Source organism: Morone saxatilis, unplaced genomic scaffold (genome assembly GCF_004916995.1).
Source record: "Morone saxatilis isolate NCDOM2014 unplaced genomic scaffold, NCSU_SB_2.0 Contig20, whole genome shotgun sequence".
Classification (NCBI taxonomy): domain Eukaryota; kingdom Metazoa; phylum Chordata; class Actinopteri; family Moronidae; genus Morone; species Morone saxatilis.
Window position 1 is genome coordinate 24,606,352 of NW_023339763.1, and position 14,145 is coordinate 24,620,496.

The following is a 14,145-nucleotide window of genomic DNA, read 5'->3' on the forward strand; positions in this document are numbered from 1 at the left end:
ATATATATATATTTTATTTATTCATTTATTTTATCCCCAAGAGCCCTAAAAGTTGCTATTTTTCTGTCATTTCACGATATACATTTGGGGCTATCACAGTAGTGGTGTCTTTGATAGACGTGTAAATGAAACACAAAAAGAAACACACACATAATGGAACTGGCTGATGTGGTCTACTGAATAAATGAAGTCTATACTTTCAGACTAAGTTATGAATGGATACCAAACTACGGTGAGACATTTGATGACAATCACTGGAAAGACTTACAAAAGTTCACAGCTGTATCTGAGCTACTCTATGAATCATAAAAATAATGCATCCATTTAAATTGACACTTTGCATCACTCATAAAGGCACTTACCCCTTTAGAATCAAATGACCCAGGCTTGGCGTTGAATTTCACAGTCTTTAGACGTGCCCGCTCTTTCCTCTCCACCCTGCCAAGCAAAGAGATATGTTAGCCATTAACCAAAGAGAGGAAATTAAATTACTCACGCTGACAACACGCTCAGGTACAGAAAGTTTTGGCTACCAAAGGTGAGGACAAGTCTGACACTCTAAGTGTCTTAAAATTTCTATTCTCCTCAGGCATCGCTGCAAACTATGTATGCACAGACCAGCCACCTAGAATTTCAGGCTGGTCCCCAACAGGTTCTTGCTTATCTGAATGGAATGAATAGAGGAATATCAATATGTTGTTAATGAGTGTCTCAATATGTGCTGTGCACTAAATATGTGCCTTGCACCTTTAAAAGGACCAGTGTGAGATATCAGGTTTCCCAATTCCAGCCTATACTTCTGTTTTATGTTAAGGGGACACCGGGAGTATACATCATTGATAACATTTCCACGCAATCTAGCAGTACATTACAGCCTTTTTGACATTCAGACTGCAATAAAAGTTTTTTTTTTTTTTTTTTTATCCAGTTCAGGAATTCAGGAAAGCAGAAACAGATTTCTCTCCGCTGCGTACCGTCTCTTGCTGGGGATGACACCCATCTCCTCACTGTCCCCATGCGGGGTCACGCGGCGGGCCTGCCACCACTCGTCATCGGAGGCGTTCACGACGTGGAGGATGTCCCCGTACCTGAAGCTGAGGCCTTGGCTGGGGAGGCCGCTGTCCTTTGCCTTCTCATAGTCAAACAGTGCTCTGTTTAGTGGAAGATATCAGGATTAGTGCTGCAAACGCACTGAATTTCCTAATATTTCACTCTAATTCCTCCATGTGAGGTCCTTTCTAACTGGGCAAAGAGAAACTAGAAGCACAGCTTTACCAGGTCAGAGAGAAAAGTGACTGTTGGTCCATGAGGGTTGCTATAATAAGACATGTTCTTCTGTTTCAGTTACAGATCTCAAACCTGGTTTTACAGTAACATGTATGTGTGTGTTCAGTCCACATAAAGAAAAAAATTTCTCAGTCATCTGTATGAAAAGTTACATTAAACCTTTGTCTTTAAAAAGACAGTACTCGTATCATTTTACCATGGTGCCTGGAATAAATCGGTGCAGACATCATATGGAAGACATTCGGGGGATGGACTTTTCATTTACTGAATTTTTCTGAGCATCCAAAACTAGGGTAAAATCCAAACAAGACCAACCTCACATAGAGCGATCTCTTTTGATTGGTTCGCAGCGATCCCGATCCAGAGCTCATGCTGTGGTTCATCATCTGTTCCCGCAGGTCATGGATTTTGGCCTCAAAACGCCCGTACTCTGCAAGACAAGATTAGAACGAATCAAGCCTGACAGCCAGGTCTGCATTCAGACTCCAGTGCATCCTGGGAAAGAGTAGGTCAATCTAATGATGCTACTAAAACTGAAAGAGACCCCTGTTAAATTTTCATTTCATTTCATTTTCATTTTCATTTGATTTCTGTTACTACCCTCAAAATGTGATACTGCCTATCATTTTCATTGTGGGCTCTACACAGTGCTGCACTGGATGCACATTTCCATTATTTAAATGTACTACACAGAATTTTTAACTCTGTGGAAATGAAACAGTCTAAGTTTAATACTGATGACTCTATATGACATACAGAAACAAACAAGACCATCAAAGAAAAAAATGGCTATTTCTAGTTTTTCTTAATGCCTGCCACCAGGTTGGATTCAGTTGGATTCCCCTTGAAATCAATAAAAAAAGAAAAGGTGCAGAAAGCACTTCTAGAGAAAGAATGTTGATTATTGAGTCTCATTTCCAGGTTGTTAAAAACTGAAACTTGACTATGAGATAAACTGCATCTTAATGAACTTAATACATTAAGGAAATTGCTGTTTGTATGAGGGAATATATATTAGATAGATATTTTTCAAATTTTGGAGTCAATCCTTCGTGCTGCTGTATTCACAAAAGTCTATCATAAAACTGAGAACACAATTTATTGCTTTGGTTTACACTGATGCCCACCAGTGTTTCCAGTCAGTGACTTAAGCCATGAACTGAACTGCTCTTGGCAAAGTAAAAGAGGATGTCAGGATGTGAGAACCCGTCACTCTGCTGACAAGTGTGCTTTTCCTGACAGTGCAGTTACTATGAGGACAAAACAACTGATAACTTGAGGCAGGGCTGGCTAATCTGTCACTTAAAGAAGATCAAACCGTACAGAGATGTGACATGTTCTGTTGTGACACAAAACCAAAACCAACTGCTGACTGCACAACCTGTGTTCTACACATCAAGGCAAGAAAAGACAAAGAGATATACTGTAAATAAAGCTAAAAATACTAAATATGTTTTTTTTTTCAGAGAAACCTGATTTACAGCTATGACTGCAGCACTTGCATCAAATGCTTCCTTTTTCTAAAGACTGAGCCAATGTGAGCAAAGGAACCCTCTCATACTGGAGAATCATCTACAACAGAAACAATAACAGAAATGTCTACATTATTCAATTTAAACTTATCTTAGTCTCATTTTGTTTTCTGCCCAACTTACTCTAAAATAGGTCTCACATACCTTTCTGCATGTTCACTTTGATGTTATATCTTCTACTGCTGTCCTCTCTTTCTTATATTGTGTTCCCCCTGTGCTCCTTCTCTTTTCACTACACACAGTCCAATGCTGTGCTGAGTGCAGCACTGAGTAGAGAAAGACACCTCTCTCTCTTCTGTGGCTGCTCAGAAGCCGTGCAGGGGCGGAGACAAATGCCAACGGACGCAGCAAACAGGATAAGTGTTTTTAAAGCAGTGCTTGTTTGCTTTATCAGTCTATGAATTACTGGACAACTCCTCTTCCTTCACTGTTCTTATATGTGATCATGCATAACAGAGACACTTTACGGAGGAAGGGCCTAGGTTTGCAATTATATGAGGAATTTATTGTCAGGTAATATACTGCTATTGAATTTACACACTCCGAAGAGTGTACAATATGTGTATGTGTGTAGACAAGGGATTCCCAAACGAGACCCAAAAGAGAAATTTGGTGTCTCCCCAAGATCCTAACTAACAGGGCTTATACACTCCAGTTATTTCAATAAGGGGAAGGTGGCAGACGGGAAGGGGTTTTGATCACAGTGGTATGAAGTGGTTGCCGCCTATCTGCATGTGCCCTGAACTTCTAGCAGTAACCGCCTGGCAGCAGCAGCTGCTTTTAAGAATACTTTGATTTGGGAGATCGCTCGTACAGCTACTGTAGGGTGTTGTCAGGGCAAGAGAGAGAGAAAGGAACCCCCATACACAGAATCTGAGCTGAACAAACCAGTGTAGCAAAAATAGTAGTTACTGGAGTTCTGTGAGTACATGCGTAGCCCTCTAATTTTATTTCCCTAATTAAAACAGAAAAAGAGTGTTCTCTCTTCTTCCATTCAAATAAGGAAAATTAATTAATATATCAGAGCAATGTTGTGCATTTTACTCAATAAAAATTGCTTTGTGACCCATTTTGGGTTCCCTATATTTGGGAAATGCTGTAGTAATATAAATGGAAAAAATGAACTAGACTAAACTGATGTAACTGTATACTGTGCATCATCTCACATGCAGTTTATGTGACTGTCCCTCTTAAGCATATGTCCTTTTTTTTTTAATGAACGTGCAAAGTTCCTGGAGCACTATGTGTGTGGTACCAGCGTCTTGGCACCCAGAAGCTTCTGCCTGCTCCATCCTGTAGAGCAGTAGTTCCCAAGCTTTTTCCTACAGGGACCCCTTTTCTGTCATTAAATAAACTGGTGACCGCTGACTAAGTGGCATATTTCATAGATATTTCATATTATATTGTTCTCAGGTACTCTGTTCTCACCACAGCTGATTTTCTGTTTTAAGAAACAGCCATTTTGACATGAAATAGTAGGATAAACAAAGGTGTTGCCAATGATACTAATCGCTCCATTTAGTGTAGCAGAGCATTTCCATTTCCATACTCCGTTTGACCTGAAGGAATGTAACCTTTATTGGTATCATTGGTAACACTGCCTTTTTTTCAGGACAACACAGATTATTTCTAAGAGAATTTGATCATTTTAATCAAATTCCAATTGTTTCCATGACCGGAAAAAACTACACCAGGTTTTCATGGATGCGTGGGAACCCTGATTTGTTAAAAAATAAATAGCAATGCTTCTTTCCAGTGTCCTGGTTAATGTGGCTAATCCAAAAACAACACTGTGGGCTGTTTTGACTTTAGAAAACAAGCTATTATACTGAGCTGCAATATATGAGTACAGTGTCTGCACATTATCCTCAGAATACAGCATACTCAAAAAGAGCATGTACACACATTTTCAAAGAGGAAGAAGAGAGGACATGGCCTGGGAACACAGGAACAAAAGGTAAAGTCAGGAGGTTTTGAAAAGTGCATGTGCAGTGGAGGAGTGAGAGTCAAACAGGCTGGGAGAGGAAAGGATCAGGTGTGCTTCAGTGGGTCAAATGCTTGGTGAAGAGGAGTGGACAGACTGTCTGTGATCGCATTCACTCAGTGACTATCACATAGCCAAACCCTGGTGAATGAGGCTAAAGCTCAGAGTAGCCACAGGTGCCAGTGGCACAAACCTGGTACAGGAGAGTGGGCCCGCCGGGGTGAGCATAAAGCAAGTTCTGATGGGTAAGAAGAAAAAGCAGTTGTTAGTCCCAAAGGGGCCCAGTTAGTCAGCATTGAGATGTCAGCTCAGACGAGAACAAGGCAACAAGTTGGATGATGGGATTTGTCGTCCCTAAATTAAGAGGCTTGGGCTTCAGATTGAACTTGATGCCAAGTCAAAGACCTTCTCTACTGATCCTGCAGGTTTCAACAGGTTAAATTTAAGACTTTTTAAGACCATTATGAATACAATTTAAGACCTATTTTACATCCATATTGGCAAAACATCAGATTGTTTTGTGTATTCACACTTAAATTATGTGACACAAGGCTACCAGGGGTTATCTAGTGAAACAAAAACCTAGAACAGATGCAGTGTGTAGATCTGTAATGAACAGAGCCGTCACAATGTGGAACAAGTTACAAACAATGATCACTGAAGAACTCACTAAGACTTGAATAATCCCACTGTCAATTAACTGATCTAATTATGAATGAAATCTAATTATTCGTCTTATTTGTATGTATGTTTTGTTGTGTGTGGACGTCAGGAATAGCTGCTACCCTGGTGGCAGCTAAAGGGGATACAATATTCAAGACAAATAAAAACAAAAATACAAAACATGAAAGAAAATTGGTATTGGTTACATGTTGGTTTCATTTTGTAGAATGATCAATACACATTTTTCACAAAAACACAAAAGTAAGAAAAAATACAACTTAAACATTAAAAAAAAACATTAACTTCATTAATCCAAACAATTTGAAAGACCTGTCAAAATCATATATAAGACATTTTAAGGCAGAAAATTAAGATTATTGGATTTTGGACTTCTTAGGACCTGGTGGACAACCTATGATCTTTGCCACATACTGAAGAGTTTCCTGTGAGACGGAGCAGATCTGAGTTTATAGAGAAGAAGCTTTACAAGATCTTAAAAAATATGACATTTTTGAGAAGCAAAAGCAATCGAACACCAAGAGCACTCTCTTGAGGCCATTGTTGCCAGCATGTTTTGGCTGATCTAACTGATGTACTAAGCATACATCAAGAAATGTATAAAGAAACCTTGGCTCAACAGGTAAAGCTTTTGACTTCTTGAACGCTAGGCTTTAGACCTGCCAGATTTAGATAGAGATACTTCTGAGCTAAACCACAGCTCTCGTTACAGGGTTCTAGACAGTTTGTGAGTTTGGCACCTCTGAGAAATCGAGAGGTCTCTGACGGTGAGTCACAGTCACTGCAGCACTCGAGTAGATACTGCCGCTGCTGACCTTAATCAGAGGAGGCATGTCACCATTCAAAGCTGTCTGATCCACATCACTACATGTTAACTTACACAAGGTTGGCAGACAGTCTTTTGTAGATCTGAATTAGCATGCCCCGCATGGGTTGTTGTAATTTACATGCTAATGCTACAGGACAAAGAAACCACAAACCAGTTTAAGACAAACTGAATGTTGTTTGTCCAGATGATAACATGACTTCCTCTTTTTTTCAGGAATTTTGTGGGAGTAGGAAAACTTAAATGGACTTCTTGTCTTAGCAAAGACTGCATTTAGCATATGGCGCACTAGGGCACTATGTAAAGATGGTAAAAAAAAAGTGTCAAGTGTTAAGTGTCACCCTCCAGTGTGTAAACAAGCCTTTTTTATCTACAGAGGGAGCGGGTTCTCTTCTACAGAGTCGGTCATGATGAAACACCATATTTCTATAGTAGCCCAGAACGGACAATCAAACACTGGCTGTAGATAGAGCCTTTTGCAGTTTTCCCAACTTTCTTGGCCACTGTAGTCTCTACTGTACACAGCCCGTTATCATTCCCAGGTCGCCAAATACAGACATGAGCAGTGTTCAGTTAGTGTCCACTAGATGCCACTAAATCCCACTCAATGGTCCTTTAGAGGTGTCACCTCAACTCAGATCTCACCCATAAGAAACCATATAAGAATCCATTCAGCGCTAGAGTAGTGTGGTGTTATGACGGGACGAAAGAATGCCTTGGATTTAAAATGTCATCGCAAACATGAAATCAGCAGTGACCTTGCATTGTTTCCCAGTTTAAGCTACAGGCAGAATGTTTCTCATGCTGCATAAATCCCATCACTGCTAAGATGAAGCTGTCGCAACATGGAGGCAGGGCTGCCGGAGAGGTCACTAAAAACAGCCTCTTAATTACATGTTTAGCATTTAAATTAAAAGATTTGGAACAAAATATCCATACACTTCTTCTGCAAGGTTATGAGGGTCAGAATCCTAAAGGTAGTGTGTAGGTATTAAATTATTCCTGTAGGCTCTTAGTGTTTGTCTTTTGTCCAAGATACAGTGTATGGGCTGGTCCCAACAAATCATTATCATTTTTTGCTTTTAATTCTTATTTTCATTTCACCATATGTGAAAAGAAAATTATGTGGGATGGTTTTATTGTGACTGTTCAACAGAGTTTCAATACTTGTGTGTTTGGCAGTGATGTGTTGACAAAGTTAGCAGTGAAACATAAGGGGACCCCATCATTTGGCCTGATTCTAACCAAATGACTTAGTGGGTAGGGGAGACCTACCTAAGCACTGTCCTGTGTAATGTTTGTGCTACTTAGCAGGATGTTTACACAACAGGGTTCCTGTACTTGTACAGTAACTGGTTTGCGCTGACTCACCTTCTGGTCTGTACTGGGCAAAGATGGTGACCACCTGTCCCGCTCCTTTTAGCGCGGCTGCTGCTTGTTCATGTGTAGCTCCTCGCAGGTCAATGCCATTAACCTGTTTTAACCACAAGCACAATTCACAGGATTGTTTTAGTGTTTTATTGGTACAATAACCTGCCACACAAATGAGCTATACTTTATTCAGCAACAGTGAAAAATACATGGTATGACCATTGACAGTATATATAATGAACAGAGCTTCCGGGTCTGAAAGGTGAAGCCAACGCAGAAAAGTCTTAAAACCTACATTCTATGTAAATTCCAGCAGCAAGCTCCATTGGCTCTGATAACACACCGATCGCATACACTTTAATGGAAAATGAGCTAACTTGTCACTTCATTTATGAGCTCAGTAAACAGTTTCCTGATGAATTTAGGGTCTCAGTTGCTTCTCCAATACATTATGATGTTCATTTAGTAAATTATGGTCCAATTTAGAGCAAAATAGCAATAAAGTCTTGTATGCTTTTGGCGGGGCTACCTTTTGATTGACAGGTCATTCTCCGTGACTCAGATCAAACTACCAAACTAGGCAGTGCTGATCAAATACGAAGCAAGATTCTGTTACTGCGTTGACTATTTCACACTTAAAAGCCACCATTGCACATACACTAAGAATTTTTAATGAAGTAGAAGGAGTAGATGACTTTTTAAGGATTGGGACATCTTTTGAGAATGATATATTGTGGTAGACACTAGAAAAAAATGCAATGCAATGCAATACTGTAGATTTCTCTTTCACTGTTTGGCTAATTGTTTTGCTGACAACATTTAGCTAAATCTGGTACCATAAATGTCGGGAAGGGTTCCCACTCTTTTTAAGAAATATTTATATTTTCTGGACCATTCCAGGACATTTTCCAGGACATTTTTCAGGACTTCTTCCTGGAATTCGTCTTGACAATTCAGGACAGCACTTCCTTACTGGTAGGCCTTGACATAAAGTCTAGTTTTATGCCTCCTTTTTTGGTCATTTTAATCAATTTCCAGGAGTTTCAATGACTGGAAAACTAGTCTCTACATTTCCAGGTTTTCCAGGATGTGTGGGAACCCTGAATATATAAGAAATGTTTAAACTCCCTCAAGACTTTGTGGGTACAAACATTTTTGAAGAGGTGCAATGCATCTAAACATACTGTTGAGTGAATGCTTCTAAATACATCTGTAACACACAAATTAAAGGTTTCATTGGTGAATGTATTTTTTGCATCTTTCTCACATTATCACAAGAGCTGGTGCTGAAACCAGATCAAATGTCGCACACTAACATAGTGTGAAGAAGGCTGGGCTCGATTCATTAAAAAAAGGAAATCCAAGGATGCCTCTGTTTCTGTGTCGCTTTACACAAGAGGATGGACACAGGCTTACACTTTTATCTCGACACACCTCTCCCTTCACAGCTGCTGTTGCTTGGTTCAGTGCTCGGGCAAATATACGGTGGCAACAGACCACAGGGCCTCAGGTAATAGTGCACAAAGAACCACACTGGATATGTATAGTGTGTGAAGAGATAGTAGAATATGTGGTCAATAGGTGGTGTAGAGAGACAGAGGAAGTTGTGTTAGATTTCAAAACCAGGCCACTGCTGGAATATTAACTGCCTGCTTTCATCAGCGTAGACCGAGGTGCTGATTGGATGCAAATTAACAGGCAGACGTGCCATGTTGATTTACCAATGTGGAGGCTATACAATACCATAACACTGCAATGAAATGAGACAGTGTAATCTGTAGCACAGTGTGCCATAAGTGTGGGTAGCAAAATGCTACAATTAACTATAATGAGGCAGAGCAATCACTTCCTCCCAGCTGCTAGAGAGCTGTGCAGTCTGTTCATCATCTCAGTGAGTCCTCATACATGCAGTTATTTCTTTTATTTGTGAATACTGTGACCAAACAATGCAGTATGTGTTTTTCAAACCAAAGACTGTAAAGGCGGTAGACGCTGACTAAGTCATGTCCACAGTGTGAAAACACAAAACTGACATTGCCCACAAAGGCAGCAATGACCATGGGAAGCAAAAAGAAAAAACATTTTTGCTTGTTGGACTATTGTATCAAAATGATAAGCTAGTGCCCAACCTCATACAGCTCTTGTGTCCAACCACAGTGGTTTGGACCAATTAGCGTCCTTTGAGGAATTACTGGCATGAGTTAACGCCGTGGTTTAGGGTTAGCGTCAGTGATTTAACGTCAGGTGTGTGAGATGATGTGTGTGAGAAGTGATTGTTTGCTCAAAACCAACAATGGCGGCTGCTAAAGAGGTTAGCTTAGATCCTGCTAGCATCAGTTCTTTCAGAAGTATTTCTTTATTGAAAGGAGAGCAAAGAACGGCACTGAAGGCTTTTCTTGATGGAAAAGATGTTTTCTCTCTTCTCCTGACTGACTTCAGTTAGAGTTTGACTACGTTAAATGTCATTGTTTGGGACAATGTAAATCTTATGAATGACAACAACCTACTGCATGTTTGGACTACAGGTTGAAAAAGGCATAAACCCAAGCAAAAATAACTATAGTGATACTTACAGCTAAATGTGAAACTCAAGAATATAATGCAACTTCTGGAGCTGAGAATACTCTTTAACAGGTCCAGCCTTAAAAAAAAAACTTACTAGTAACTACCACAGATACAATACACCTCTCTGTAATAATATTAGAGAAATACTGCAGGAATGGAAAAAAAGGCCCAGGTTGTAAGCGTTTGGCCCTGAAAGTGAATCTAGGCCAGTAGGACTATTACACTCTCTATTAATATGCTGGGAACACACAGGTTAACAAGAGTAGACCATTTTAAAACCCAGCCACCCAGCCTTTGTTCAGCTAGTTTGGAGCTTTTTGTGACCTTTTACCAGGTAACAGGTAAGCAAATTAATAATTTTCAATTAACAGGTCATTTCTATAACACATGATTCATAATCCTGCTCACTTTTGAATGTTTTCCACAAAAAAAATCTGGCTGAAGTGTCTCTTGTGCACTTACCGATAGGATTTGGTCGCCTCGCCTCAGCTCTCCACTCAGGTCAGCGGGCCCTCCTGCCAGGATGAAGGAGACGAAGATGCCCTCGCCGTCCTCACCGCCCACGATGTTGAAGCCCAGGCCTGTGGAGCCTTTGTGAAGCACCACCTTCCTGGGTTCCCTGTACAGACAGTTGAGATAGTACATCAGCTCAGGGGAGTCGCTGGGTTTCAGCATCTTCAGCTTGGATGGCGGAAGACAGAAAGGTGGACAACAATCGCCACAGCACGTCGACAGAATCCTCAGCTATGCTTTGCTTGGGCAATGGAGCTCAAAGACTGCTGGAGCTCCACAGGGGGATGGTGCTCTACTTAGGATCTCTTGTCCCCAATTCGTTTCTGACGGAAAAGAAACCTCGTCACATGCAGCACTCACACACTGGCTTGTTTTCTCTCTGTCTCTCTCTCACACGTGCACACACACTAGGATACATTCATGGGTCCATCCATATGATAGGGAGGGCTAAAACCACTCTATCATGACAGCAGTCATTCTTCTAGATTGTCAAACAGGAATAATATCTAGCAAACAAACAATGAAATCAAACTATTTCACGTTTGCCCACTATTTTTATTAACTTGATTTATCTGCATATACTAAAAGAACTTTCTCTCTGGCACACTTTTAAACCACATCAACTCAAAAAATGTTGAAACTGATTATATTGAAAATTGGTAAAACCAACTCAATTTTGTGAGTTAAAAAACATTCTTGATCAAGTAGCTTTAGTAATTTTAAGTGACACTGACTTAATTTTGTAATTTTTATTTGTACCGTGAAAACAAAATAACAAGTAAAAAGTACTTAATCAAGAATGTTTTTTAACTCACAAAACTGACTTTGAGTTGTATTTTCGATGTAATCAGTTTCAACAATTTTGAACAAAAATAACCTTGCATTGCATTATAGTGCAGGTAATATTATGTCCGACCCCTCTCATATTTGAAGAATATCAGCTTTTTGCCATCAAACCGAAGGAGTCCCACAGCTCTACTGAACATACTGTGAAACTCTTTTGTTCCTCAGTCTGTCAAACTGTTAAAGTCAGAGTCTGGGTTCTAAGTAAGTTGGCCTCAATGTGCCTGTGTGGACTAGACACTGAATTTTAAAGGGAGTGGTTAAATTGATCCACTGCAGCCTCTTATTCATAATGTCTGATGTAGAAAAAAAAGGGTGACCAGACGTCTTGAAAAATTGGGGACCGTCTCGAATTACAAGCAGTTAAATCCGGAATCCTGTCCTGTTTGTCCTGAATGTACATATCGTTATAGTGATATATAGTATGAAAGAGAGCTGTCTGTACACTGTGAGACTCGACTTAACTTGAGGCTTGAAGGCAGAAACATTGAGGAGACCTGACTTGGTGACTCAGTAATATTGAAAATGCTGCACTGTGTATTTTGGAGCGCTGCCTTAATATTATGAATGATTCATAACATAACAAGAGATACAATAAGCTGAGAACCCTTTAATCACTTCTGTAGGCTATGATTCCTGCTTTTATTTATTAAAAAAGTACTTGTTGTTTTGTAAAATATATGAGTATTATTGATGTGTTTTTTACTTGTCTGTTGCTCTGACTGATCATAAATAATGGATTGCTGAGGTCATTCAACCTGTTTTAAACCAGATGAGAGAGAGTGCAGCTGCCACTGCGGTAGGAATTTGTAACAAAAATATCTAAACAATGGGTTTGTAGTCTCCTCCAGCTGAATGACAATCTTAGCTGCTGGGAAGACATTTACAATCACTGTAACATACCTGTGTGTAATTGTTCACGTGTCCTGTAAATACAGCTAGGACACTGCTTTATTAATCCTCACTCAGAATAGGTGACCACACCCACCCCCAACTTCCCTGTACTGACCCATTCTCATCTGATCACCTGAGTAATACATATTGTACTATTTGTGTTATTTATGTGAAACAGTATATGTCTTTAGATAGGAGACATATTTCTGAAGCAATTCTGACAATAAAGTGAAATCAAATCAAATCCAGTGACATCTTAAAAAACCTAAAAGCAGCAGCACATTACCCTTCCAGGAGACAACAAAATACAGGACTGTCACCATCAATGTAAGCAGAATATTGCCATCTGCTTGTGAATGAATTAACTACAGGAGCATGAAAAAGCACTTTTTCCTTGAGGCTTTTTAGAGCGAGGCTTTTTAGAGCAAAGCTGTTGAGTGTTTGCTTAATTTTCTCTTGTTCTTCACAGTACCAGCTATGTATCCTCTGTGGTCCACCACTTGTTCCAGGACCCTCTTTCACTGTAAACAAAGCCAGCGTCCTATTCACCGTCATTAGAAGACACATCCTGGTTTAACAATAACTTGGTGTCTTGACTGAACAAGCCAGTGTACAAACACATGATGTTTTATGCTAAATTGTAGTTTGTCTAACCTTGAAAACAGGCAGAATAAAATCCCCCCCAACCAACAACAGTCTGATTTGCATACATTCAGGCATTTCTAATGGAGCACAGATAGCCTGATTCCAATCTTCCCTCTGCCATTTTCAACCATCTATGCAAACCCTGCAGGTTTTATGACAAGAACTGCAAAAACACTAAGGTTTTGATGCCCTACAGAAAGAACTGACATTTTGTCTAAGCTATAAATAGGGTTTGCAGAAAGCTGCAGTGGGGCAGATGATGGAATCATTAATGCAGAGGAGACTTCATGTGGACAGAAAGGTTTCTTCTTCATATGTATATCATACCTAGAACCATGTCTGTGGAAAAAACCCTGCCATAGTGTTTGATCATTCACTCGAACAAGAATTCAGTGGTTTCACACTTAATCAGCCCCCTACTGTAAATGCATAATTAATCAGGGAACTTTATAAACATGAATAATAGTTAACTGTTGTTTTTCAAAGTTAAGTATATTTGAAAAACAACAGTTAACTTTGGTGGTTCAACTTGAAATTTTCATAGTCACAGTAAAAAATATCTCTGTACCATATCTGCAGAGACCCCTAATGTAAGAAGATACACACATAAGGTACAGTCTCAGGTTAAAACTGCATAATTATTCTTTGGGTGGAACTGAAGGTATTTTCCTGAAATGAAGGTTGTGCCAGTGGCATCTACCCGTGTTGTTGCAGATTGCAACTCCCTCGTTTCACCCTCCCCTTCCAAGCATGAAGCAGAAACTACAGTGGGCGCAAAACTCAAAAGGCCCTATCTAGAGCCAGTGTTTGGTTTGTCTGTTCTGGGCTACTGTAGAAATCTGGCGGTTCAACATGACGGACCCGACCAGAAGAGGACCCCGTGTAGATAAAAACGGCTCTTTCTCAAGGTCACTAAAACACTTATTCTAAACATAAATTCTTACAATCAGGTGATTATAGACTAATGAAAACATACCTATGAATATTATATTCAATTTCTGACA

The 14,145-nt window shown here is 39.8% G+C and overlaps 1 protein-coding gene across 1 annotated transcript in view; it reads right to left on the bottom strand.

The window, feature by feature from the left end:
- dlg2 (discs, large homolog 2 (Drosophila)) overlaps positions 1-14,145 on the bottom strand; it is a gene marked incomplete in the record, with an annotated part of 110,841 nt that overhangs the window by 10,229 nt on the left and 86,467 nt on the right. The window contains 5 exon segments of the mRNA XM_035666687.1: positions 363-438; positions 975-1,151; positions 1,603-1,717; positions 7,682-7,784; positions 10,709-10,865. Of these exon segments, the coding sequence (XP_035522580.1) occupies positions 363-438; positions 975-1,151; positions 1,603-1,717; positions 7,682-7,784; positions 10,709-10,865 (628 nt within the window).